This window comes from Podarcis melisellensis (assembly GCF_964234715.1).
Source record: "Podarcis melisellensis genome assembly, chromosome: 6".
In the NCBI taxonomy this organism is placed as follows: domain Eukaryota; kingdom Metazoa; phylum Chordata; class Lepidosauria; order Squamata; family Lacertidae; genus Podarcis; species Podarcis melisellensis.
The window spans coordinates 86,983,326-87,010,420 of record NC_138538.1 but is presented as its reverse complement, the minus strand read 5'-3'; the positions used below and the strand labels follow the sequence as shown (position 1 = coordinate 87,010,420).

The following is a 27,095-nucleotide window of genomic DNA, read 5'->3' as shown; positions in this document are numbered from 1 at the left end:
AAAAAAAAGTCCCAGGAACAACGATAACCAAGCGAAGGAACCCAAACATAGCCCTCAAAGACTGAGCATACTCAGTGGCCAAGGAATATGCAAGAGAGTGTAATTCTGGGAGTGGGGTGTGAGCCTTAGTTGGTGCCCAGTGATGTGAACTCCCAGTGCCAGCCTTGATTTCAAGTTTATACTGCTCTTTTCCATAGATGCAGATTGCAGAAGAACTGCATGCTGCTCGCATTGACAAAACGATGGCTTTGCCTGTGGTTCAGACTTGTGGAGAGCTGACCAACATGGAGATAGATCTTCCAGATGATGAATCAAATATGTCTGCTAGTAAGTTTATACGCATCAAGTATTTTTGATTTCTCTTCCATAACAAGGCAATAAACGGGAATAAATCAATACAGAATCCAAATAACAGAATTTCTGTGTGTTTCTTCTTCTGTAACAGGAACTCTTTCTGGCCTGAATAGTTTGATTGTGATTGATACTAATATAATGATCAGCCATCTGGAATTCATCAAGTCTTTGAAGAATACAGATATCCCAGGTGCGTGTGGATTTATTAATTCCATTTCCATTTATAAACTACTTACTATCTGAAGATCTTGATGTGGTTTAGAATACATAAATGTATATAAACAGAATAAGTACATGCCAAATGATTTCCACAAAAATGAAACAAATACATAAACAAAGTCAATATATGAAGCACAATATCAACATAAAGGCAGAGTTCATTACGAGGCACTATAGTGCAAACTTTCAACCAAAGTAACACACGTTCTGCCACTCACCCAGACTCACTTGCCATCCTTTCTGTATGACCATGACAGTAATCAATTGCCTCAAACATCTGTGTCAACCAACCACTCACATAAATCTCATAAAATTATACACAGCAATATTACAGCCCACATGAGGTTCACAGCCAAACATACACATGTAAGATACTATTGCCATCTCTGAAGCACTAATGGTATCATGCCCCACACCCACTAGACTATCACCTGAGAAGGATCTGTTTTTAAACCTGAATAGGCTCTCACCTTGGTGGAGTAGAAAACTACTTTCGTCCATAAATGTAGCATGCACAGTATCACACAACCTCAGCTCCTGATAACCAGTCAGCATTGGCGGCAGATACAAACATCAACCTCACACTCAAGGTGTCTCTGAAGGTCTTCACAGACTCGGGTGGTTGTACCCAACCAGCAGCTATGCTCTCCTTTTCCACCAGAACATTGGCCCACTCCATCACACCACAAATTGACACAATATTGGCCAACATCTTGTCCTCTGGCTGTTCACCTTTGACTGAGAGTCACAGGATGAACCTTTTGGCTCATGCCTTTGCCAGGTACAATACCAGAGGAGGTGGGAAAGAGAAAAAGCAAATCTCATCAGGAGCCCCAGCTGTGGAAAATACAGATCAAATTTTACCTTGCCCTAAGGCTACACTTTCCCTGTCAGATGCATATGTCCTGATTCTGTTAAATGTGGTCAGTGCTATGCAGATCCACTGGCAGAATATCCAACAGCAAGCTGAATTAGTTTTTTAATCACAGTTGAAAGATGTACAGCGTTTTGAAGAACTACCATAGATTAATAACACGTAAGCTATTTTTCTCCTGTTTAGGAGTTGGCAGATTTGTGCTTGTCATTCCCTGGGTCGTTTTGCAAGAACTGGATAACTTAAAAAGAGGGAAAATATTGGCAAAGGTTGGGCAAAAAGCAATCCCTGCAGTTCACTTCATCTACACTTGCCTGAAGAACCAAGATCCAAGGTTGTGGGGTCAATCTATGCAACTTGCTTCTCAGCAAACACGTAAGTTGTGACAAAGCTGGTGGATTATAGCAGAATTTGCCCTATAGCCTGGTTAAGACAGTTGACATCTTTTGTGGATGGAAGAACCTTTTTACAAAATTTAAAAAAAATATTCAGGCCTTTGAAAATACTGTGGTGATACTGTTTAGAACTACTGTTTATATGCTGTCTTTTTTAATCACTTGGTTTTATTCTCTCCTGGAAATCTTTGGGCTGCAAGTTGCTTAATGTGATTGGATGACATAATGGTTCGTGTCCAAAGCTCCATGCGAGTAGTTTCACTGGTGCAATGGGACTGCTGTTTCCTCCTCTCACAGACCCAAAAATCTTATGTGGAGGGAATTGTGTAGCGTTTGAACATAGCCTACCTTTCCAGAGCAATTTAAATACAGTGGTGCCTCGCAAGACGAAATTAATTCGTTCCGCAAGTCTTTTCGTCCTGCGAGTTTTTCGTCTTGCGAAGCACGGTTTCCCATAGGAATGCATTAAAAATCAATTAATGCGTTCCTATGGAAACCGCCTTCAGACCAGGTCCGGGGACAGTCTGTCCCCCGACCTCTTCTGAAGGCTGGCGGGGGGCGAAAGTCTTTGCTCCCCCCTGCCTGCCTTCCTGGGAGAGGCAGGGGGGACAAAGACTTTTGCCCCCGCCAGCCTTCAGAAGAGGTCCTGGACCTCTTCTGAAGGCTGGCGGGGGGCAAAAGTCTTTGCTCCCCCCCTCCGCGCCTGCCTTCAAAAGCCGTCCGGGGGCTTTTAAATCGCCCCGGACAGTCCTGGGGCGATTTAAAAGCCCCCGGGAAGGCAGGCAGGGGGGACAAAGACTTTTGCCCCCCGCCCGCCTTCGGAAGAGGTCCTGGACCTCTTCTGAAGGCTGGCGGGGGGCGAAAGTCTTTGCTCCCCCCGCCTGCCTTCAAAAGCCGTCCGGGGGCTTTTAAATCGCCCGGGACAGTCCCGGGGCGATTTAAAAGCCCCCGGGAGGGCAGGCAGGGGGGACAAAGACTTTTGCCCCCCGCCCGCCTTCGGAAGAGGTCCTGCTCCCCCCCGCCTGCCTTCAAAAGCCGTCCGGGATAGCGGGAAGCGCTTCCCTGCTATCCCGGACCGCTTTTAAAACGCTCTCCCGGGAAGGCAGGCAGGGGGGACAAAGACTTTCGCCCCCCGCCAGCCTTCAGAAGAGGTCCTGGACCTCTTCTGAAGGCTGGCGGGGGGCAAAAGTCTTTGCTCCCCCCCGCCTGCCTTCAAAAGCCATCGGGGAGAGCAGAGAATCGTTGCGCGTTTTTCCGCTCTCCCGGGAAGGTCAGGCAGGGGGGAGCAAAGACTTTCGCCCCTGCCGGCCTTCAGAAGAGGTCCTGGACCTCTTCTGAAGGCCGGCCGGGGCGAAAGTCTTTGCTCCCCCCGCCTGCCTTCAAAAGCCGTCCGGGATAGCGGGAAGCGCTTCCCTGCTATCCCGGACCGCTTTTAAAATGCTGGCGGTGGGGAGCAAAGCCTTTCGCCCCCGCCGGCCTTCCTGGATCTCTTCTGAAGTCCGGAGGGGGGGAAAAGGCTTTGCTCCCCACCGCCAGCATTTAAAAGAGGTCCCCGGAGATTTCCCTATGGGCTTTCGTCTTGCGAAGCAAGCCCATAGGGAAAATCGTCTAGCGAAGCGACGCAAAAAACCGAAAACCCTTTCGTCTTGCGGGTTTTTCGTCTTGCGAGGCATTCGTCTTGCGGGGCACCACTGTATATTGCCTGTGCTTCGAAGGCAAGTAAGTGAGAGCCGCCAGGTGTCTCCTTTGCCTGCTTTAACAATGATGTGTAAACGCTATTCATTCAAGTTCTCTTAAAGCATGATATGCTAACTTGCTTTTGCCAAATTTACAGGTGGTTCCTGTGTTGAGAACAATGATGATCGTGTGTTGCAGTGCTGCCTGCAGTATCAGAACCTCTTTCCTCAAGCTGAAATCGTACTGATGACGTAAGTTCTTTCCAACTAGAGAGCTAAATTGGATAAGAATCCACAGCCATTATGCTGTAGTTTTAAAAACAAAACAAAACAAAAAGGCAGGGAAGATACTACATACCATTGTTTTTAAAAAAGTGTTTGTGATTATGTAAATTTGAGTCCTTGAGGTTCTCCCTAAGGCCTCATTTCTTCCGTCTGTGCTGTTGAATTTTGCATTCCCTGCTTAACTGAAGATGATGTTTCTTTTCATAACACGAATCCAAGAAGTTTGCATCCTGTTTTTAGAAAGGGTTGGTGAGAACAATCAGTCAATGAGGGAAGAAGCAGTCAAATCGTGCAAATGAAAGGTATTCAGAACAGAGCCTGGCTATAGCTGAGAACTGCTCATGTATGAATTCTGTGGAATTTGTACAAAAATAGGTGGCCTCTGTCTGGAAAGCCAAGTCTCTCCACTAGAATGTAAAAAAAAATGCCTATCTTTGAAAACAAGATTTTTGCTATGCTAGTTTTGTAGAAGTTATATTTTAAAATAGCTCTAAACAGACATAGATAAATGAATTGGACCAGATGTTGTTTTTTTTTTGCCATGGAAGAAGGCATAATAATCCTGTCCTCCTTACCACTCAAGTAATGCAAAATGAAAACAATTTTATTTTCACAGGGATGATAAAAACCTGTGCAGCAAAGCCCTTGTCAGTGAAGTTAAGGCACTTAGCAAAGCGGACTTTGTTACTGCACTCCGGAAGCTGACTAGAGACACCGTAATGCTGACTCAAGATGCTTCTAGCGGCCAGTCCCAATCGGAAAGAGGTTTGTTTTTCTTGATGTGTTAGGATTACCATAGTGGCCGCACAAGTTAAATAATACTGCAATCCTGTACACATCTGCTCAGAAGCAAGACCCACTGAATTGAACTGATCTTATTCTCAGAAAACGAGGGTGGTAGTCAACTAGGTTTTACTCACAGTAGGCCTGTTGAAATGAATTGACCTAAATTGCTTGTGTTCAGTTTTTTCAGTGGGTCTGTCCTGAGTAAAACTTAGGTGAATGCCACCCAGCCTAAAGCTGATAAATAGTAGTTTGCAAACATTTTTATTCTCTTTGAGAACCTGACTGACAATGACAAACATTTCCAATAACTTTCAATATTTCACGTAGTTCTAATAATCTTCTAACAGATAAATAATGCTAAGCTGATGTATGAAGGACTGAAATACTGAACTTCATTGGCATATGATCCTTCCCAGTAGTAGCGCCCACCCTGTGGAATGCCCTCTCATCAGATGTCAAGGAAATAAACATCTTAAGACATCTGAAGGCAGCCTTGTACAGGGAGGTTTTTAATATTTGAGGGTTTTTTGTGTTTTAATATTTTGTTGGAAGGTGCCCAGAGTGGCTGGGGTGACCCACACAGATGAGTGGCATAAAAATAAAATAATAATAATAATAATAATAATAATAATAATAATAATAATAAATAATATTACTATTATTACTGCACCACACAGAAACTTTTATAAGATTAAAGGAGAGGGTATGTTGACCTTTCTCAACAGTAGAACTACTGTATTTTTTGCTTTATAGGATGCACCGGACCATAGGACTCACCGGACCATAGGAGGGGGAGAACAGGGGAAAAAAATTCTCCCCCTCTCTGCTCAGCGCCCCTTCAGCGAATTGGCAGGAGAAACGGAGCCCCTTCCATTTCTCTTCCTGCTTCGCTGAAGGGGTGCTGCGCAGAGAGGGAAAACTGTGCAGCACCTCTCCAGCGAAGCAAAGCCTGAAGAGCAAGAGGGATCGGTGTGCACCGACCCCTCTCGCTCTCCAGGCTTCAGGCGGCTATCTGCAAGCCTTCGGAGCGCAGCGGGAACTCCTGCTGCGCTCCGGGGGCTTCAGGCGGTTTTAGCGAAAGCAACGCAAAGCCTCTGGAGTGCGGGGGGAGCTCTCCCTCTGCGCTTCGGAGGCTTCGCGTTGCTATCGCTGAAGCCAAGGAGCCTGCATTCACTCCATAAGACGCACACACATTTCCCCTTAATTTTTGAAGGGGAAAAGGTGCGTCTTATAGAGCAAAAAATACATAGAAAAGAGCCAACAGTTCTTTATCAGGCTAGTTAAAATGAGCAGGTAGATATTGGATGAAATAAGATTCTGATTAAACTCTTCAGGGAACTTGGGGAATCTCCTTTTGAGGTGACTGCCAATAGTCGATTGGGTGAGCATCAGAGATCGCTTAAGTGTAGTGAATTCTAACACTTCCCCAACCTTGAGGCCCCGGGTGATTACAATTCCCACCATCCCTACCTAGCAGGACCAGTGGTCAGGGATGATGGGAGTTGTAGTCCAACAACACCTGGGGACCCAATGTTGAGAAAGGCTGCTATAGATGCTGGAACATGTGACCCTCTCGGTGCTCTCCGTGTTGTGGCAGTGCTTCATTAGTAGTGGTAGAAGCCATTTTAATTCCACTAGTGCACTTGAAATACAACCCCAAGAGAACGGAAAACGAGCCATTTCTTTCAGTGGCAGAGGTTGCCCTGAGATGGGTGATTCCTCCTCCTCCTTGCCTCATGGTCAGGGCCATGATCATCAGTGCAGACTGTTTAGCTTTGGTTGGGGGAGATTCCACCCAGTTACGGCCCTGCCTTCTTCATAGTAGCAAGATTTGCCAATACATTAGAAACCTTATGTACCTGCAACTCAAAATACCTGTGCTTAATATGTTATATGTTGAGTGGGATAGCGTTTCATGCATTTGATGAAGTGGACCATAGTCCATGAAAACGTGCCATTTTTTAAAAATAAAAAGGTTAGTTTTAAAGGCGCCACAAGACTCTTCTTCTTTTTTTATAATAATTTTTATTAAAGATTTTACATTACAAAAAAGAAAAAAAACAGAAAAAAGAAAAAATATCCAACAAAAATTGTTAAAAACAATCCTTCTTTCCATCTCCTTAATTTTCATTTACTTGTTTCTCGGACCTCCTCATACCACCCTTTTTTGTATTCCATATCAAATTATTAATTCAACAATTTCTTTCCCTCTTTATGTTACCCAAATCTTATTCTTAAATTATTACAATCTTAGATTTTTACTTATATAAACCCATTTTTTCGTATTCTTTTAACCCATCACAGCTAGAAACCACTTAGTTCCAATCCAACATTATTCTAAAATTCCTTATTTTTACAATATCTCTGTAAATAGTCTTTAAATTTCTTCCAATCTTCCTCCACTGACTCTTCTCCCTGGTCTTGAATCCTGCCAGTCATTTCCACCAATTCCATCACTTTCATCTGCCATTCTTCCAAAGTGGGTAGATCTTGTGTCTTCCAATATTTTGCGATAAGTATTCTTGCTGCTGTTGTGGCATACATAAAGAAAGTTCTATCCTTCTTTAACACCGATTGGTCAACTATGCCCAGGAGAAAGGCCTCTGGTTTCTTCAAAAGGGTATATTTAAATACCTTCTAAGGCGCCACAAGACTCTTCATTGTTTTATTGCTGCAAGAGACTGACATACCTACCCCTCTGGAAGTGGATATAGTTTCTAAAATAGGAAAGGGAGGGCTTTTGAAGCAAGCAAATGGCAGTGAAATTTTAAGCAGACTGTTAATGAGACTTAATTGTTAATGTTTTGATGTTTTATAGCCTCAAGTGATCAAGGAATTTAAGATCCATTGTGCTTGCTTAACAGATATGATAACCCAGAAGGCTGGGGATAAATTTGCTGGTCCTGTTCCAACGATTGTTGATGACATTAAGGAAAGCTTGCAAGAAGTTTTATCTTGTATACTGGAAACTGAAATGAAGATTGCTTTTGGAGACCTTTGGGAAGAGGTGATTACCTTCAAGTATTCTTACATGCTTTTAAAACAGGGATGCAGAGCCTCTAGCCTGTGGGCCAGATTAGGTGTGTCAAATGTCTGCTTAAGAAGAAACCTTGCAAATTTGAGCAAGTTTTGGAATACACTCTTCATAAATGTTTGTAGAATGTCTGAGCCGTTGGTTCAGAGTTTGCACAGTCACAGTGAATGTGCTGTCCCTTCAACCGGAAGGGAGTTACGTAAAATTGATAAGGTCTGACAATAATTCATACTTCAAGAAATGGAAATCTGACCACTAAATTATCTCAGAGATTAATATTTGAACTCCCCCCCTTTTTTTCTTAGGTAGTGTATCATCACCCGCCCTGGACATTAGCAAAGGTGTTGGAGTGCTACAAAAAACACTGGATGGCTGTTTTTGGAATGGTTATATCAAGAAACTTTCTTTCAATCATTGAATATCTACATGAACATCTCTGTAAAGGTAAGAAAATGTTAACCCTTTAAACTACCTTTTTTTTGCTCTATAAGACTCACTTTTTCCTCCTAAAAAGTAAGGGGAAATGTGTGTGCGTCTTTTGGAGCAAATGCAGGCTGCACAGCTATCCCAGAAGCCAGAACAGCAAGAGGGATTGCTGCTTTCACTGCCAGTGATCCCTCTTGCTGTTCTGGCTTCTGAGATTCAGAATATTTTTTTCTTGTTTTCCTGCTCCAAAAACTAGGTGCGTCTTGTGGTCTGGTGCGTCTTATAGAGCGAAAAATACGGTGTTTGAAATCCCAAAACCTGCGCCAAAGGGCATATCGGTACTGAAAACCTCAAATGTGTTTATCATGGCTTCCTCCAAGGAACCTTCAGAGCTATGATACAGGTTTCTAGCAATCCCAAGCACTCCCAAATTACTAAAATATAATAGGATTCATTTGTAGAACAGAAGTGCAGTCTTAAGCATGTTTACTCAAAATTAAGTCTCTTGAGTTCAGTGTATAGCAGGAGTGGCTAATCTGTGGGCTACACCCAAACGTTTTTGTGTACCTATATGATGCCAAAGGTATTTTGAGGTTCCCAAAAGCACCCTGTAGTTGGTCCATTAAAAATATGTACATATTGACCACCAGCATATTCCCTTCTGTGGTTCTGTGATGCTAGAAGGTTTTGGTGACCTCCCAAGTCATGCAGAATTGTAGTGAGTCCCTGCTAGATCCAGGATCTTCAGGAGATGTGTGTCAGTGGTAGATGGTAGCAACATGAGAGCACCCTTTGAATGCACTGCTTATCACTTGTTGTTCCTGAATAGTTCAAATTGCAAATATAGTGGGTTGTATTTGAGGATTACTTATGGTATGGTTGTATTTTGTTTCCTGTCCTCTTTCAACATTTTCCTCCTTAACATCTCTCTCTCTCTCTCTCTCTCTCTCTCTCTCTCTCTCTCTCTCTCTCAGCTTCTGTGGTTAAACCTTCAACAGTGAATGAGGTGCTCCAGGAATCTAAAATGCTGTTGGAGGAGTTCAGCTCAAGATCAGAATATGATGGTATCCTTCCCAAGGCTTTAGCTCAGGTGAATAAACTGCTCAAGACACTTGACAAGGTAAGAGCTGCTTAGTTTTGACAGAAGTCATTCCTATTACATGCACATGCATGTATGTGATTACAGCAGCAACGTTGCTGCTGCTTATTTATCATCATCATCATCCAGGGTTAAAAGCTACTTGTGTTAGAAAACTTCTTTTTAATGGCAACTTGAAATACACTTTCAATGTCATCTGTGGAACAGATGGTCAAAATAAATCTCAGATGTAACTTTTGAACAAAATGTGTTTGCTTTTATCATTTTCTTGCAGGGGAATGGATAAGGGTGGGCGAGTCTGCTAGACTCTTGGGTCAGCCCCTGCCTGGGAGGAGTTGAAAGCCAGGAGCTGCCCTCCGGAGGCTACAAAGGCTGTCCCGGAAGCCTCAAGCCTTTCGAGTGCAGTGGGAACTCTCGCTGCGCTCCAAAGGCTTTGGGTCAGCGAAAGGAAACCGAAGCCTTTGGGAGGTCCCGTTGCACTCCAAAGGCTTCAGGGATCTTTGAGGCTCAGGGGGCACTCAAGCTCGGGGGGCAGGGGGAAGGCGATGTGCCACCTCTGCGCTGCTACCCGACCTGGTTTTGAGGCTGGCGGTGGGGGAAAGCTGTGCTTCCACCCACTGCCAGCCCCAAAAGTTTAGGGGGCAGCGGGAAGGCGGTGCGCTGCCTTTGCGCTGCTCCCCGACCTCTTTGAGGGTTTTCCCCGAGGAGGGAGAAGGGACTGACTGGCCGTGTCAGTCCCTTCTCCCTCCTGGTTGAAAAGCCCACAGGAGCCGTGCGCTCCTTAAAGGGTGTGTGGCTCCTGTGGCCTTTTGCGGGAGATTGGGGAATTCCCCCACCTCCCGCAAAAGCATGCAAAAGCCACGCGCTCTTTAAAGGGTGTGTGGCTTCTGCTGGCTTTTCTACGAGGTGCGGGAATTCCCCCATCGTAGAAAAGCCTGCAGGAGCCGCGCACCCTTTACAGAACGCGCCGCTCTTGGGGGCTTTTCCCCGAGGGGGGACAAGGGACTGACTGGCTGCGTCAGTCCCTTCTCTCTCCTCGTAGAAAAGCCCGCAGGAGCCGTGCGCTTCTTAAAGGGTGTGTGGCTCCTGTGGGCTTTTGCAGGAATTCCCCACCTCCTGCAAAAGCAGGGAGAAGGTCTGGGAGAAGTGCACAGGTTGCGCACAGCCTGTCCACTGCTCCCAGAGCTGGGGGGGGGGGGAATAATATTTTTTCCCTTGATTTCTCCCTCTGAAAACTAGGTGCGCCCTATGGCCAGGTGCGCCCTATGGAGTGAAAAATACGGTAATGTCAAAAATTAGGGGGCCCCTGCACTGATGTTCTTGTGAAATACTTTGGGTCAAAGTATGAAGGGTGGTATATAAATGTCTTTAAGTCAGTGAAATGATTTGAAGTAAATCTCATTTTTACTGTGGTTATATTAGTCTTAGGGTGTCATTCCTTTTAAAAATCAGGTAGCTTGCAGCTTTAGCACATCAGATCCAGTATATTTACTGCTTGCTTGCTATATTTTCATAATATTCAGCCAGGTGCTGGACCAAATACTCCAGACACCCTCAAATCTACTTCAGGAACTACTGCTTGTGAACAAATGGAAGATGGAGCTTTGACCCAGCACACTCAGGATGTAGATGCGTCCTTGTCACCTAAGCCTTTAGCCCAAGGAAACAGGCATGTGGAAATCTGGTCTGTCCTTGAAAGCGTCTGGAACACAATAAACCTATTCAGGTAATAAAAGCTGAAAGAGAGGGTTCTTCTTGAAATCAAGGTTGTCTTATTTTTAGGCAAAAAGTATCCTAGGGTTAGTGCAGATGTGCTTGTATGCTGCTTGATGACTGGCGGTCAAATTTGTGAATTTAATCCACTGTCAAGAAAATTATGTTCATAGAAGAGAAGAGATTATTTGGAAGTTCTGGCTGTACTGGTTCATCAGTGGTGACTCCTTCATATATGCATGCTGTCACCTGATACAGTCACTGCAAATGCATGTGTGAACAAGCCCTTAATGAAAACTGTAAAAACATAATCTGTGAAGTGGGCTTCAGTCAACCACAAGGTTTGATGGCAAAAAGTTTTTTTTTAAAAAAAAAGTTAGTGCAAACTGGAAGATGGCAATGCATACATCTGAAGGAGAATTTTAAACAGCTCAGTAGTTGTTTAAAAACTTCTGCAATGGAAACTTAATGCAAAAGGTTGTGTGTCTTTCTGAGGAAATAGTCCTATTATCACAGCAGCTATACCCTTGTTCACTATGAATTTATGAATCGGATTAGACAGAATGCTTCAGTGAGCTCTTTTGAAAAAGAATCCGTATACATGCAATAGGATTTCCTGCCTCTGATTCTGTCTGTCTGGGTTTTCTCTCTCTCTCTTTCCATCCTTGCCTCGCCACCCCATTTCTGTCTAGGACAATAGGTAGTTCATTGCCCATTTTAAAATTCATTCTTTTATTTTTCTTAGTCTAGAACTTTTCCAGAAGCTGGACCTCAATACGGGTACCACCATTCAGAATATGCACTCGTTCAAAGACGCTTTCGTCGGTCTGCAGAAGTTAATGACGGCAGTGAGCGAAATCCTAGCAGGAATTCGGCAGTAAGTTTATGTAAGCTGAAGGGTGTGCAGGTGACTCCCACTTATGTGGGGGTTACGTCCCCAGATAACCGTGAAATTATGAATAGTGGGGAACACCATCTAAAAACCTGTGAAACCCTCTAAACCCTCTGCAAACCATTGAAAAACTTTTAAAAACCAGGAGCACTTATAAGCCATCTCTCCCCCCCCCCGCTCTTTTCGTACCATTTTTGCAGTTTTTGTGCTCTTTTTCAGGTTGTTTTTACCCTTTGCGCACCTTTTCGCAGTTTAAATGGAAATATTTATTTATTTCCCGGCACTGCAGGTGTACACGGTTGCACACGAGTCAAAAGTGCATAAGTGGGAAATTGCCTGTATGTTACTCTGATGTGTAATCTCATGTCTTCACAGCTGTTTGTTGGAGCCACTGTGTTGAAATACGTTTCTTGGTACTTTTAGCTTGTGATTGTGTATTGATCCCAGGTATCTGAAATAATACCCATTGGAGAGCCAGTGTGGTGTAGTGGTTAAGAGCGGTAGACTCGTAATCTGGGGAACCGGGTTCGTGTCTCCGCTCCTCCACATGCAGCTGCTGGGTGACCTTGGGCTAGTCATGCTTCTCTGAAGTCTCTCAGCCCCACTCACCTCACAGAGTGTTTGTTCTGGGGGAGGAAAGGAAAGGAGAATGTTAGCCGCTTTGAGCCTCCTTCGGGTAGTGATAGTGGGATATCAAATCCAAACTCTCCTTCTTCTTCATAGTTGCCTGTTAGCAACTACTGTATTTTTCGCTCTATAGGATGCACCCGACCATAGGACGCACATTGTTTTAGAGGGGGAGAACAAGAAAAAAAAAGTCTCCCCCTCTCTGCGCAGCGCCCCTTCAGCGAAGCGGCAGGAGAAACGGAGCCCCTTCCATTTCTCCTGCTGCTTTGCTGAAGGGGCACTGCGCAGAGAGGGGGAGATTTTTTTCTTCTTGTTCTCCCCCTCTAAAACAAGGTGTGTTCAGTCGCCTTCAGTGAAGGCAACCCGAAGCCTCCGGAGCGCAGCGGGAGTGCTTGCTGCGCTTTGGAGGCTTCAGGCGGCTACCTTGGAAGCCTGGAGAGCGAGAGGGGTCGCTGCACACCGACGCCTCTCGCTCTCCAGGCTTCAGTGAAGGCAATCCGAAGCCTCCGGAGCGCGGCGGGAGTTCCCGCTGTGCTCCGGAGGCTTCTGGTTCCTTTCGACCTGCTACCCGGAGCTGGCGGTGGGGGAAGCCTGGCTTTCCCCCGCCAGCTCCAAAGAGCAGGTTGGGCAGCAGCGGGAAGGCTGCATGCAGCCTTCCTGCTGCTCCCTGAGCTTGTGGGACTGGCGGGGAAGCCCGGGTTCCCCCCCAGCCCCTGGGGCCACACATTCGCTCCATAAGATGCGCAGACATTTCCCCTTAGATTTTAAGAGGAAAAAAGTGTGTCTTATGGAGCGAAAAATACAGTACCTGTTAGCTAGTTCCAAAAACTGAACCTCCACTTTCATGTATTGGTACTAGTATTTCACAAGGCAAGGTGCCTATATTTGAATTGTTTTATCATGCTCGTGGTTTTTATGATTTTGGTGATGTGAACTTTATTGTATTTGAACTATTTTGTTATGTGTTGTGACTTTTATGATTTTTAAAAGCCACATTGAGTTTGTTTTATAAAGAACGGACCTCCGGAACGAATTAAGTCCTTAACCTGAGGTACTACTGTATAAAGAAGTTATAAAGTTAGCTTTATTTTTTATGCCAAATTACAGTAGTACCTCGTTTTGCGACCAGGATCCGTTCTGGAGCCCCGGTTGCTGGCTGAAAAGGACGCTGACAAAGCGCCGTGTCTGCTCATGCACACGGAGCGGTTTGTGCTTCTGCACTTGTGCGAAGTGCGATTTAGTGCTTCTGCACATGTGCAAGTGGCAAACCCGGAAGTAACCTGTTCTGGTACTTCCAGGTTTGCCGCAGACGTTCGACGGAACAGGCGCACGAGGAGGCGGACGCTAGACAAGGTACCACTGTAATCCACACACATACAAGATTTTAGCAGGTGACCTGCTAAGAGGTGGGACCAACCAAGGATGGTACGGAAGCACTTCTATAAAAAAATTAACTTTATTTTTTTTTACTGCATACAAATAGATATAGGATCTCAGTCCTTCTCATTAACTGTTTTGGAAGGTTGTCAATCTAATGCCAATCTTCTTTGGTGTGTGATTTTTTTTCAACTTTTTATAAAAAATAAACACTAGAAAACTTGGGTCTGCTGCTGCGAATTTGTGGACATGTACATTTAGGTGCCACAAAACATTCCTCCTCAAAAATGCTGCCGTTAGCCAACCGGCAGTCACATACATGAAATTCAGTAATTAAGTAAAAACTTTGGTAAACAAATCATTATGCATAATATGTTCTTGGGTCAGTACTTGCCACCGCGGTCAGTCGTCTGCTGTGTGGGCCTACTTTCTGCTTCCACAGGGCTTGATGCCATGTATTCCGGTCGGTACTAGGGCTGTGCATTGGTTCTGTGCGCGGTTTGAATTACAAAGTGAATATGGGTAATCTGAAGGAGGCTTTCACATTCAGGAGTCAGATTGCACCAAGGGATTTTTAATAGCTAAAGTCCTGAATCACACACATACATTTTGCAATATAGTGCAGGCGTTCTCAAACATCTCTGCTCTCAGAGCCCACTTGAGATGGCTGAAAATTACTGATGCCAATCACCTACCAAAAAAGGTGATGTAGGAGCAGAATCACAAAATGTTGTCAAATACGGAATTGGGCATAAAGTAAGGATGGATGAGTCCACAGGGCCAGTGGCGTAGTGTGGGTTGTCAGCACCCGGGGCAAGGCAAGTAATTTGTGCCCCCTAACCCGTGGATTTGCGCCCCCTAACCCTAACCCCCAGATGTTGCGCCCGGTGCGGCCGGCCCCCCCTGCACCCCCCATCCTATGCCACTGCACAGGGCCCACCTGAAAGTAGCCTGAGGGTCGAACTGAGAAACACTGCTCTAGATTAATGGTGTGCAAATGTCTGCTGCCATCTAATGGCGATTTAGGAGACAGCAGAAGATATATGAAGAGATTTGGCTGTAGATGAAAATAATTGTTATACTCTGGGTTAAGCAGAGAGAACCTTGAGTAGTCTATAGAACAAAGTGTGCAGCAAGAACTGGATCTTTTGAGTTCCTTTGCAGAGCACACAAAAAAGTATATGCGTCCTACAAAAGAGACATAAAACTTTGATTCCTGAGTATGCTAAAGCTGTCCAATATTCGAAGCGCTGGGGGAGGCAGCAATATGTATTTTTTTAATCACAGGTTTTATAGGCATTTCCTTTGTGCTAATGAACTGTGAACTGGGAAAATTGCTTTAAATTAAAATCATACTGCAGTGTGAACCAGGGTCATTTGGAAGATTTCTACAAGGTGTTAGGAAGAAAAATATAGGCAGGGTTGAAAGCCACAAGAAAAGGACAAGGAGCCCTCTGTGGCTTAGAAGGTCAATGCTGAATGCTTAGGAGGAGAGGCATTCATACATGTCAGACATCGCTTGTTACATACTGTAACCCATGAATCATGCACTAGTTAGGCCTGCACTTAGGAGTTAAAATCTCTAAGCAAAGTTTCTGCAAAAAAGAAGCAGAAAAGTAGGGAGGAGGTAGAGAGTGAAGTTGGGATTTCCGGCCCCTTCAATATGATGAAGAGTAATATTTTGGACAGGATAAGATATGTTGCGAAGTGTATAATGGTCATGAGGCTGTGGCATTGGACCTGAAATACAACAGAGGTTTCCTGTTAATCCTCATACCCTGTTTGTAATACATCGGGTTGGCCACTGTGAGAACAAGGTGCTAGGATAGATAAATCTTTGGCCTAACTGGCAGGGGTCTTCTTATGTCTTCAGTAGTGTTTCTCCTGAGAGTTGACATGACTGGGCAGGAATGTGCAAAGTAAGGTGTCCTGGTCCCGAGTTATTCAGGGCTTTCTATGCCAAAGGCAAGCCCTTAAATGTGACCCAGTAGCACGTGCGATGTGCTGTCAATAGGGCTCCCCCTTCAATAGCTTTGCTGCAGCATTCTGCACTAGTTGCAATTTCTGGACCAATATTAAGGGAATCCCCAAACAGAGCACATTTCAGTAATTGAATCCCCTACTGCCCGAATATACAAATTAAGAACACGTGTTTTAAGATGATTTTATATAGCTTTAATTCTATCGGTGTTTAATTGTATTTTAATGATCAGTTTTCTATGTTCTTAGCAGTTCTTGTTTTTATCTGTAAGTTGCTTTTCTGAGCCTTGTCAGGGGGAAAAAGGCAACAAATAAATAACTAAATAAATAAGAACCTCATTCATGCGGTATAAGCAGTGATGTGAACTTCTTGTGTCATTGGGTCATCCATGTTTAAAATCCTTTAATGAGTTTTCCACTGTTTGTTCTTATCTTTTTCAGGGTTTTAGTGCCAAACAGTAGCTTTCAAGATGTCTGGGCTCTCTATAGCTTTTTAACTAATAATAAGGTAGGTTTGATTTCCCCTTTAAAGTATTTTGTAGGTGTTACGAGTACTTTATGTCGACCCAAAACCCTGAAATTTTGTGTGCAGATAGTCCAGGGCAGACTGATTACCAGGCCAGTCTAATAATTTCTTCCTTGAAATGGGAAACATGAAGTGTCCCCCAAATGCTTAAGGTATCGTCACACAATTTGGGAAGCAAAATCCTGTAAGTTTACTTTGTGACCATAGCTCACATCACATGAACCCGTAGAGCTGTCTAAATCAAGCCAGCTCCTATGGGGATGGCGGATTAAACTGGCAGCCGAGATTTTCCCATTCGGCTCCCTGCAAGTCTAGAAACATGTTTCTGGCTGCCTCTGCATTTACACATTCTAGTATATATTGTTAGTCCGTAATATCCGTAAGTCAAGCAACTCGTTCTTAATTCTGGATAGTCGCAGAGCTTTCTAAAACCAATATTAAACCCGAGAATTGTTGCTAACCAGGAATGAGAGTGCTGCACTGTGGCTCTTTTCTTTGCCACTCTGTAATGTTGGAAGACCAAGGTCACATGGGACTACTTCAGACCTCAGACACCCAGTGTTTACTGAGCAGCATAGGAAGAAACCACCATAGGATCATTGGGCCAGCTCACACAGCCCACAGTGGCCCAGCACATTCCCAGAAACCATCACTTGGAGCTGCTGGCTGTATTTTAGCAGCCAACAAACCTGAGATGGAATATCCTTGGCAGAAGACATCCAAGTTCAGATTGAGAGCAAAGTGCTCTGTTAGTAGAACTTAATGCCACCTGGATACTATGGCAGCCAGTGAGCTGGTTTGCTAAGGGGAACCAGCCAGTGCCATGGGGACGTGATAAAGGGGAAGGGGCACCCCTTTCCACCTCTTTTGCTGTGTGAAGGTGGAGGTGGCAGCAATTGGCGTCATGCGCAGTTGCTGAGTGTGGACGATTGTCATGGCAAAGGTATTGGCTGTTGATGTTGTCGTGGGCGACCCTCCACTCAGCAGCTGGGCATACCCCTTTTTATGGTAAGGAGAAATAAGAGTGGAAAGGTTCCTCTATGGCCACTCATGGTTTTGCTTAGCAGACTCTCACTGGCTTGAACACCCAACGCAACAGGATGCATTTATGTAGCCCATAATTTAGCTTTGTATTAGAAGTTGTTTCCTTTTAGAGGTCTAGTGTAGTTCCATAATTTCAGTGATTCAGTTCACCAAGACAGAAGCACATTTTCATTTGAGCCAAGCAAGGGAGACTTCCATTTCCAAGGTGGTTGATATTTCACTGCCTGATTCATCACTGCATGCTGTTCCCCAGAGACTGAACCAGAACTGTAACCATAGAAAAGTGGCTTAGAGCCTCTTAAGAATATGTGACAACACCACTTCTTTCCTCTTGGCTGGGTTTTCTCTAAACTTCTTTACAGCTTCGTTCTAGAGTGAATTTGACATCACCACATTACTGAATACGCAGCTCCATTTGCTGTCTGAGTCCACAATTATTAAGCCACAGGAAAACACCATATATTTTCTTTCTTGTTTCATATTGATTGATTGGTTAGAGCTAGGATAAAGAGATATAATTCAAGGCAGCTTCTTATGAGTAAGGTGACCAAAACATTTGCAGGAGAAAACAAATGCAGACTGCCAAGTTATTAGTCGGCCACCAAATTTCAGCTTTGTGGTATTGGATGCAGATAACGCCATTGGGCAAAGAACCTCACTAACAGACTTTGCTAGCCTTTAAATTATGGGAATATAGACTCTACAGAGACCAATAGAAGTTTGCTTTGGAAGAGATGCCTTGTGTGTATTGAACTAATGGCTGTCTGCTGTGCTGGTCTGCATCAATAAGTATATCTTTCAGCTGCCATTTCTTTCACCCATGAGCTTGTTTCCCTTTCTCTAGTCAATCTTAAGTGGCATTGATTGGTACCATACTGCTCAATAAGTGCTCTGGAGTGATGGGTCAGCATCTCATACCCTGTAAAGTAGACTGCCAGCCCAGCAAATTATTTTGCCAAAGATGCCGCTTTTTTCACACTTGTTTTGCACACCAGACTGGCAAAGTGCAGGGACTGTGGCTTGACTTGGCAAAGGGGCTGAGTGACAACTCGTGTTTTAAGGACTTCAATAAAAAGATAATCTGAAGCAGCCTTTAGTTCTTTTACAGCGATGAATAATTTCCAACAGCTAATATCCACATTTCATGACGGGCGAGTCTTCCTAGACATTTCAGTGTGGTTTTTCCCCTCCTTCATAGATGCACAATAATACGAAATTTACTGCTGAGGAACTTTATGACTGCATTTCCCAAGAGGTGTACAAGTAAGCTACTTTTTATACATCTGTAATTACTGGCCACAATCCTTTTTCACTTGTTTTTTCATTATGTTGAAAACATATTCTATGTGGCAGCCTCCCCTCTTCCTTTCAGAACAGAGTAATTTTAGTTTGCAAAATAGTGATATTGGGATTTCTTGACAGCAACAGTCTGAATCTTATCTTCAGTATTCCTGTGTACTTAATAGAGTAAATGTACAAAACATCATCTGAAACAGATGTATTATTTTAAGATCTTTCAGTGAAACATACCTTGTGTTGAACCTTGCTTTTTATCCTGTAATCAAGCAGTGTTCGGATATTTGAAAGAGGGCATAATTAAGGCATTAATGTTCATGCCCTTATATGCTGCCTTTATGTTCCCCGTGGTTTTTCAAAGAGACAGTCTTGTTAAGTTGTGTTATCAAACAATCTTGATTGCTTTCCAAAATCATAATTTGAATTAGCATCAAACAAAAAGCAGTTTTTTTTCTTTTCAGCACAGCTGCTGTGGAGCAGAATGTTTGGATGCTAATAAATGCAAAACTGGGGGAAACAATACAATTGTAACCTGAGCAAAACATAATGCTTATGCAAACCAAAGCCTTTATGCTTCTGTGTGTCTCCAATTAAATTTTTGTATAGAAATAAAATTATGCAGCTTATTAACATGGCCTTGATTGGCAGAACTGTCCTGTTTCATCTAATTCAGGACAATAAAATGTCATGTGTTATTAGTTGCCAGTACTTGATACGTTACAATTAAAAGAAAACAGAACCCAAGGGATAAAGAGTAGGAACTGAAGTGTAATAAACTGAGTTGCACATTGAAAAGAGAGCACCAAGGCTTGATTAAAATAAAGCCAATAAGTAAAAGTATCTCCCTTAGTAAGGAATTCCAGAGTCTGGGTGTAGCCACCAAAAAGACACTCTCCTTCCTCCACACCAGCTGAACTGCAGAAATTGAAAATGCAGAGTAGAGACTGTCCTGATTTCAATATATGGGGCAGACTCAGGTAGGAGAAGACAGCCTTTCAAGTAGTCTGGTCTTCAGCAGTTTTGGGTTTTCAAAGCCATAACCAGCACTCTTATGAATTGGACCCAGAAATGATCTGGAAGCTAATACAGTGGATGCTCGTGTTGCGAACGTGATCCATGCAGGATGCACGTTGCGATTTGGCGCTTCTGTAACCCGAGGTATGACTGTACTGCCATCGTAACAAAGCAGTTGAAAAGTTGTTAAAAGGTAAAAAGTGATCGCATTGGGACAGGTTTTAGTAATTAAATCTATGCGTTTTCTTCTCTCATCCCCCGTCCCCTCCCTTCTCCAGGGACCGTTTATCGGTTGGATGCGGCCAACTAGCTCAACTGGACAACAATATTAAACAGTGCTATGAATCTGTCTGTCTGGAGATAAAGAACAGGGGTTGGCTCTAATTGTGCAGTCAGCTGCAGCTTTTGAATTGTAGAGTTGGAAGGGACCCTGCGGGTCATCTAGACCAACCCCCTGCAGTGAAGGAACACGTCAGCTTGATGGCCCAGCCAAAGATGGACCTTAGAGCAGTGTTACTAAACGGCATTATTTGCGCTCTCGGCAGCTATGCTTAAGGTCCCAAACTATACGTTACATTAATTGCGTAGTTTGGTGCTGTTCTTCCCCACCCACCCCTTATCTATATAGCAGCTGCTGAGGGGAGGGGGGTGAGGGTTAGGATTGGGACCCACAGCGGGGTGTGTGTGTTAAAATCTCCCCAAAGCTCATATTTGTGCTAGGTATGTGTTGCCATTGGTGCCAGCAGAGTGAGGGAGACAGATTTAGTCAGGATAACTCAGCACGAGACTTTTAAACTCGGGACTGTAGTGTGGGGGTAAAGAGCAAACCCCCTTTTCCCCCAATCCTGATTTTTCAGTACATTTAAAAAAAAACTTGCAAGGTCCAAACGGTTGTTAAGATAACGTGCAATTTATCTAAAGAAATAGCAGCAGGGAAAAAAGAGTCCACATCGCAGTGATGGTAGCTTACCTCAGCAGAGATCCTGCTAACACAGTGGTCTCCTATCAGTCACAACCTCTCTTACAACGAGGCCCCCACATCACTTAGGTACGTAAGGCACCAACCAGCAACTGTGGAAATCACTTAGAACCCCTCTAAGCTCCCTCTCAAACACAAAGCATAGCCCCACCCCACAAACCACTTTTGACAGATGGGTGGGATCACTTGCCTGTGAATCAACTGATTGGTGCTCACAGCAAGCCCCGCTTTCGGCATGGCTCGACTGCACCAGCGAGGCTCACTTGTAAGCACCGATCAGCTGCTGGGTGCCGACAAGCCTTGCTTACCAAGGAGCAATTAGGAGCACACACTAAGGCTCCCAGTTGTTCCTTTGCAACCATGTAATTCCTCCCCCCCCTCCATGCAGCATCTGACATCAGTTGAAGGGTAGGGGGATGTGGTTTGGGGAAAGCAGACTGGTGGGTCAGAGGTCCTAACCACAGTACAGTGGTGCCCCGCAAGACGAATGCCTCGCAAGACGAAAAACCCGCAAGACGAAAGGGTTTTTCGGTTTTTGCGACGCTTCGCTAGACGATTTTCCCTATGGGCTTGCATCGCAAGACGAAAGCCCATAGGGAAATCTCGGGGACCGCCAGCATTTTAAAAGCCCCGGACAGCGGAGGACTTTTCCGCTGTCCGGGGCTTTTAAAATGCTGGCGGTCCCCGAGATTTCCCTATGGGAAGGCAGGCGGGGGGGAAGCAAAGACTTTCGCCCCCGCCAGCCTTCAGAAGAGGTCGGGGGACAGACTGTCCCCAGACCTGGTCTGAAGGCGGTTCGGCTTCCATAGGAACGCATTAATTGATTTTTAATGCATTCCTATGAGAAACCGTGCCTTGCAAGACGAAAAACCCGCAAGACGAAAAGACTTGCGGAACGAATTAATTTCGTCTTGCGAGGCACCACTGTAGGTGGTTAGGCCAGACGCTGGCTAGGCCTGCAGGCAGGATTTCAAATCCTCTGGCATCCTGAGCAAGGGCAATAGCAATAGCAATAGCACTGCAGCATTTTTGCTAGTGCAAAAGCGGGGGTAACTCATCAGTGGAGTGGCAGAGGCAGGATCAGGCCCTGGTTACAGAATCCTAGGAGAGAAGGCTTGGAAACCCCGAAGAACCCATTCTCAGTCCAATGGGAGGCATACAACCAGAGAGGGTTTGTCTCCAGCTACTCTCTGGAACAGGGACCTGTGATCAACTGTGGAAAATTTGGCTGGGGCTGATTGGCACTGTAGTCGAAAACATCTAGTAGGCACCAGTTTGGTGAAGAATGTTCAATATCTTCATCCCATTATTGAATTTCTGGCATTTCATCCTTTCTAGCCTCTCTTAATTAAAACAGTATTTTTTCACTTTATTATATTCTTCCCTATTGTTTATTTCTTGTCCTCTTCACTCTCTTCTCCCTACCCCTTTTCCTGCTCAGCCATGGGTCCTGGCAGGAGAAGCCATTACGTGGGAGACAGAATAGAAGCAAGGCTAAAATCTCACTGTCTTGTGTGAGGTGTGTATCAGTGCCTTGAGCACAGCTGCCGTACCTTGATGACTACAGTGGGTCCGAAGGGAAGCTTTCCCCAGAAGTACTACGCAATGAAATTTGGAGATCCAGTCACCCGTCCCTGCCCCCACCCCTTGGAGTGGATGCTCCTAGAGGCAATTGGTGGAAGAGAAATGTAGCTTGGGATTTGCTCACGTAGTATGACTGGCAAACGTATTGCCAAGGTGGAAGGGGCAGGGACCATTTTGAACTGGTTTGATGACCGCTTGCCACTGGACGGTGCTCCACACCTCTGCCTTGCACTTTTGAAGCAAAATTGAACATTATTATTTATTCGTTTATTGTATTTGTATTACCCCCCCCCCCCAATAATTTATGCCATAGCTTACTCCTGCCCCCTCCAGCCCTTAGTAGATTCTGCCTTTAGAAGCATTCGCCCCACTGTTATGCCAAAGTAGCTAGAAACAAGGGCAAAAAAATGGCTAGTCATTCTAAAACCATTGAGCAAGCTTGTGAAAGCAATGTGGACCTCCCAGCCCTCTCCTGAAACAGGCACCTTTGACACACGGCGTGCTTCTAATTCCTCTGAGGAATATGATGGGGACTCCCCATTCCCCAGGACTTTGCTACAGACAAAAGTTCCAGATAGGATGTCTTTCCTTCTCTCAAAGGAAGAAGATGAGAAGTGGAGAAGACGCCATTTGCAGTAAGTAATGAATACTCCCATTTTTTCTCCTTTACACTGGCCTAGTCATGGCAACACAGGACTTGCGAACTGTTAAAGTGTATTGCGAGTTCCCTATGCTGGCGCAGTATGGAACTACCTTGGCAAACTTGACTTTCACCCGGTCAATTTAACTCAAGGCTACGATTGCAATCCTATGCATATTTGTTTGGGAGTAACTAAGTAAATGGATGATTTACTTTTGAGTGAAGGAACCTAGGATTGCATTGCACAGCTTCATTTTCTGTTTAGAAGGATACTACACAAGCATTTTTGCGTCGCTGTTTTGGAAGGCTTGCCTTGAGGAATTTGCTCAAATACCGTATTTTTCGCACCATAGGATGCACTTTTTCCCTCCTAAAAAGCAAGGGAAAATGTGTGTGCGTCCTATGGAGCGAATGCAGGCTTTCGCTGAAGCCTGGAGAGCGAGAGGGGTCGGTGCGCACCGACCCCTCTCGCTCTCCAGGCTTCAGGAAGCTATCCGCTAGGAGTGGGAGACCCAGCTCTCCCACCGCTAGCGGAGCGCTGCATTAATCCCGAAGCTTGGGGCGTGCGGAGCTCAGCGCGCCCCAAGCTTCTGGGTGCCGGCAAGGTCTCCGCTAGCCCTGGGAGAGCCCCGCGACGTCGCCCGGCTCTCCCAGGGCTAGCGGACCACTGCGCTAATCCAGAAGCTTGGGGCGTGCGGAGCTCAGCGCGCCCCAAGCTTCTGGGTGCCGGCAAGGTCTCCACTAGCCCTGGGAGAGCCCCGAGACGTCGCCCGGCTCTCCCAGGGCTAGCGGACCACTGCGCTAATCCAGAAGCTTGGGGCGTGCGGAGCTCAGCGCGCCCCAAGCTTCTGGGTGCCGGCAAGGTCTCCGCTAGCCCTGGGAGAGCCCCGCGACGTCGCGCGGCTCTCCCAGGGCTAGCGGACCACTGCGCTAATCCAGAAGCTTGGGGCGTGCGGAGCTCAGCGCGCCCCAAGCTTCTGGGTGCCGGCAAGGTCTCCGCTAGCCCTGGGAGAGCCCCGCGACGTCGCCCGGCTTTCCCAGGGCTAGCGGACCACTGCGCTAATCCAGAAGCTTGGGGCGTGCGGAGCTCAGCGCGCCCCAAGCATCTGGGTGCCGGCAAGGTCTCCGCTAGCCCTGGGAGAGCCCCGCGACGTCGCCCGGCTCTCCCAGGGCTAGCGGACCACTGCGCTAATCCCGAAGCTTGGGGCGTGCGGAGCTCAGCGCGCCCCAAGCTTCTGGGTGCCGGCAAGGTCTCCGCTAGCCCTGGGAGAGCCCCGCGACGTCGCCCGGCTCTCCCAGGGCTAGCGGACCACTGCGCTAATCCAGAAGCTTGGGGCGTGCGGAGCTCAGCGCGCCCCAAGCTTCTGGGTGCCGGCAAGGTCTCCGCTAGCCCTGGGAGAGCCCCGCGACGGCTAGCGGAGACCTTGCCGGCGCCCAGAAGCTTGGGGCGCGCTGAGCTCCGCACGCCCCAAGCTTCGGGATTAGCGCTCCGCTAGCCGTGTCTAGGCTGCGGATAGCAGCCTGCTTCGCGGAGCGTCGGGCGCCCTGAAAGCAGAGCTCCCGGCGCTTCGGGAACACACCCGCAGCGTGGGGACCCTTGCAGGAGCTCCCCGCAAGGCTCCCCACGCTGCGGATAGCAGCCTGCCGCCCGGCGGGTGGGGCGCCCTGAAGCAGAGCGCCCCTCGCACCGGGCAGACATCTGCAGCGTGCAGAGCCCTGCAGCAGTTCCCCACAAGGCTCCCCAAGCTGCGGATAGCAGCCTGCTTCCCGGAGCGTCGGGCGCCCTGAAAGCAGAGCGCCTGGCGCTTCGGGAACACATCCGCTGCGTGGAGAGCCTTGCAGGAGTTCCCCGCAAGGCTCCCCAAGCTGCGGATAGCAGCCTGCCGCCCGGCGGGTGGGGCGCCCTAAAGCAGAGCGCCCCTCACGCCAGGCATACATCCGCAGCATGGGGAGCCCTGCAGCAGTTCCCCGCAAGGCTCCCCAAGCTGCGGATAGCAGCCTGCCGCCCGGCGGGTGGGGCGCCCTGAAGCAGAGCGCCCCGCGCGCTAGGCAGACATCAGCTAGCCCCACAAGCTCGGGGGACAGCAGGGAGGCGCAGCGCCACTATCCCGCTGTTCCTCGACCTGGTTCGGTTTCGCTGACCTGCTTTTGGGGGGGAAATAAAGGGAAATTTTTTTCCCTTTATTTCCCCCCAAAAAAACTAGGCGCGTCCTATGGTCCGGTGCGTCCAATCGTGCGAAAAATACGGTAATTTCTGCAAGCGGCTGTTTTGATAAACAGAAGGTGGCACAAGGTGTGTTCAGTCTTTCTCCATACAGGCACATGCAGGAGGGAGGAATACCACAACCCCCAACATGCTTGTGCAAATGCGACGTTGTCAGTGCAGCGATGGGCAAAAGATTCCTGCATTGCAGGGGGTTGGACTTCGTGGGCCCTTCCATCTCTACAAGTCAATTATGGCTAGATGCAAACAGTAAAAGGCTGATATCTGTGACTTTGAGGGGCCAGGAGCAGCAGACCATAGACCTAGAGAAGTCTCACTAAACTGAAAGGGATTTCACTAATTAAATAAAGATACTGACTGTGGCTATGCACATTTTGGGGTTCAGAAGAATATAGTGCTATATTCAATGACACATGGAACCATTGCTTTTGTTTTGTTTCTAATTGATTATGGATAAGCAATGTCTTAGGTGCAGTCAGTGTGTGCAAGCTACTGCAGAGGAGAGTTGTTTTTTTAATTTATTGTCAATAAATACTGTATTTTGTCTTATCTACCTGTGCTGGTCACATGGTTAGAGTTTCTGCTGAATGTTGGCAAATGGAAGAGGGGCTTTGGGAAAAAAGTGGAATAGGTCTTGAAGTGAGAGCCAAAATTAGTTGTTTTATATTGTTATGTCCAAACTCATAAATTGGCAATACTCTCACATACCTAAAGCTTATTTTTTCAGCCCATTTATAGCTGTTACCTAAACAGCAGCCAACTTTTCATTGTATTAACATGTACTGAAATAAAATTTGATATTATTTTTATTCTGATATTCTTTTTAAAAATTGTTAAGATCTTAATAAGTTGAGCTGTTCTTTTATTAAATAGCAGTTCTCTGCTGAATTGTGCTCTCTTTGTTACCTGTACATTCGTCGGTCAACTAAACCGGGGGTTGCAAAGCTTTTTGGACAGTTTGAATTTTGAGGGAGTACTGGGGACACCGGTCACTAAGGCTGCCATAGGACATGACATAATTCAGAATTAGAGAAAGTACAATCATGGTGAAGTTTTCCCCATAACTGGTATTTCCAAGCTAGGAAAGGCTTCAACCTGATTTTTTGCCTGCCATAGAGCTGTTAAGAGCACATGAACCCTTCTCTCAAGCAAAGTCTGCCATCCTGTACCCTTTTACCTGGGAGTAAGCCCTATTAAGGGACACAGGTGGCGCTGTGGGTTAAACCAGAGCCTAGGACTTGCTGATCAGAAGGTCAGTGGTTCGAATCCCTGTGACGGGGTGAGCTCCCGTTGCTCGGTCCCTGCTCCTGCCAACCTAGCAGTTTGAAAGCACGTCAAAGTGCAAGTAGATAAATAGGTACCGCTCCGGCGGGAAGGTAAACGGCGTTTTTGTGCGCTGCTCTGGTTCGCCAGAAGCGGCTTAGTCATGCTGGCCACTTGACCCGGAAGCTGTACGCCGGCTCCCTTGGCCAATAAAGCGAGATGAGCACTGCAACCCCAGAGTCGGCCACGACTGGACCTAATGGTCAGGGGTCCTTTTACCTTTTAAGCCCTATTAAGCATAATGAGACTTAACTTACATGCTACATGTCTATTCAGAATTCTTAATGAGCTTCTGGTCTTTAGCTCTGGCATACCAGGGAACATGGCTAAAGCCTCTTTTAAAAGTTTTCAGGTTTGCATTTTTTGGGGAAGAGGGGATTCTTTAACATAACTTACTAGGAACTACCAGATCTCAGACACATATACTGGAAGAAAGATGCATTCTGGCTGCAAGGGAAAAAAGGAAGGGCAAGCTAGAGTTTCCATGGACTAGGAAATAAGGACAGGAGCAAGAGTACACTATAATGGAATTAGGGAAAAAACAGTTCTTTAAAACCCCAAGGCTTTCGATTCTTGGTACGCAAACAACCCCCTTTTCACTCACAGGTCTGACTTCACTCATTGGCTAAAAACACTGAAGTAAAACATACTTGATCCTATGGGTAGTAATTTTGTTTTTCATAATTGTTTTCACAAAATGTAAACGCCCCTGCCTCAAACCACAATGC

At 46.0% G+C, this 27,095-nt stretch overlaps 1 protein-coding gene across 9 annotated transcripts in view; it reads left to right on the top strand.

Moving 5' to 3' along the window:
- Nucleotides 1-21,056, top strand: part of SWT1 (SWT1 RNA endoribonuclease homolog) — a 32,469-nt gene extending 11,413 nt beyond the window's left edge. For 6 of the 9 annotated variants that reach the window (XM_081914838.1, XM_081914836.1, XM_081914839.1 and 3 more), the window contains 13 exons: nt 198-327; nt 446-544; nt 1,634-1,822; nt 3,677-3,770; nt 4,420-4,568; nt 7,454-7,596; nt 7,929-8,067; nt 9,024-9,169; nt 10,672-10,874; nt 11,607-11,738; nt 16,179-16,245; nt 18,506-18,570; nt 19,896-21,056. In XM_081914838.1, coding sequence (XP_081770964.1) covers nt 198-327; nt 446-544; nt 1,634-1,822; nt 3,677-3,770; nt 4,420-4,568; nt 7,454-7,596; nt 7,929-8,067; nt 9,024-9,169; nt 10,672-10,874; nt 11,607-11,738; nt 16,179-16,245; nt 18,506-18,570; nt 19,896-20,001 — 1,662 coding nt within the window. In that variant the 3' untranslated portion in view covers nt 20,002-21,056. Of the gene's footprint in view, nt 1-197; nt 328-445; nt 545-1,633; nt 1,823-3,676; nt 3,771-4,419; nt 4,569-7,453; nt 7,597-7,928; nt 8,068-9,023; nt 9,170-10,671; nt 10,875-11,606; nt 11,739-16,178; nt 16,246-18,435; nt 18,571-19,895 lie in introns of those variants that run through there. The other 3 variants (XR_014169292.1, XR_014169293.1, XM_081914840.1) reach the window with 3 other exon arrangements.
- Nucleotides 21,057-27,095: the final 6,039 nt, after the last annotated feature.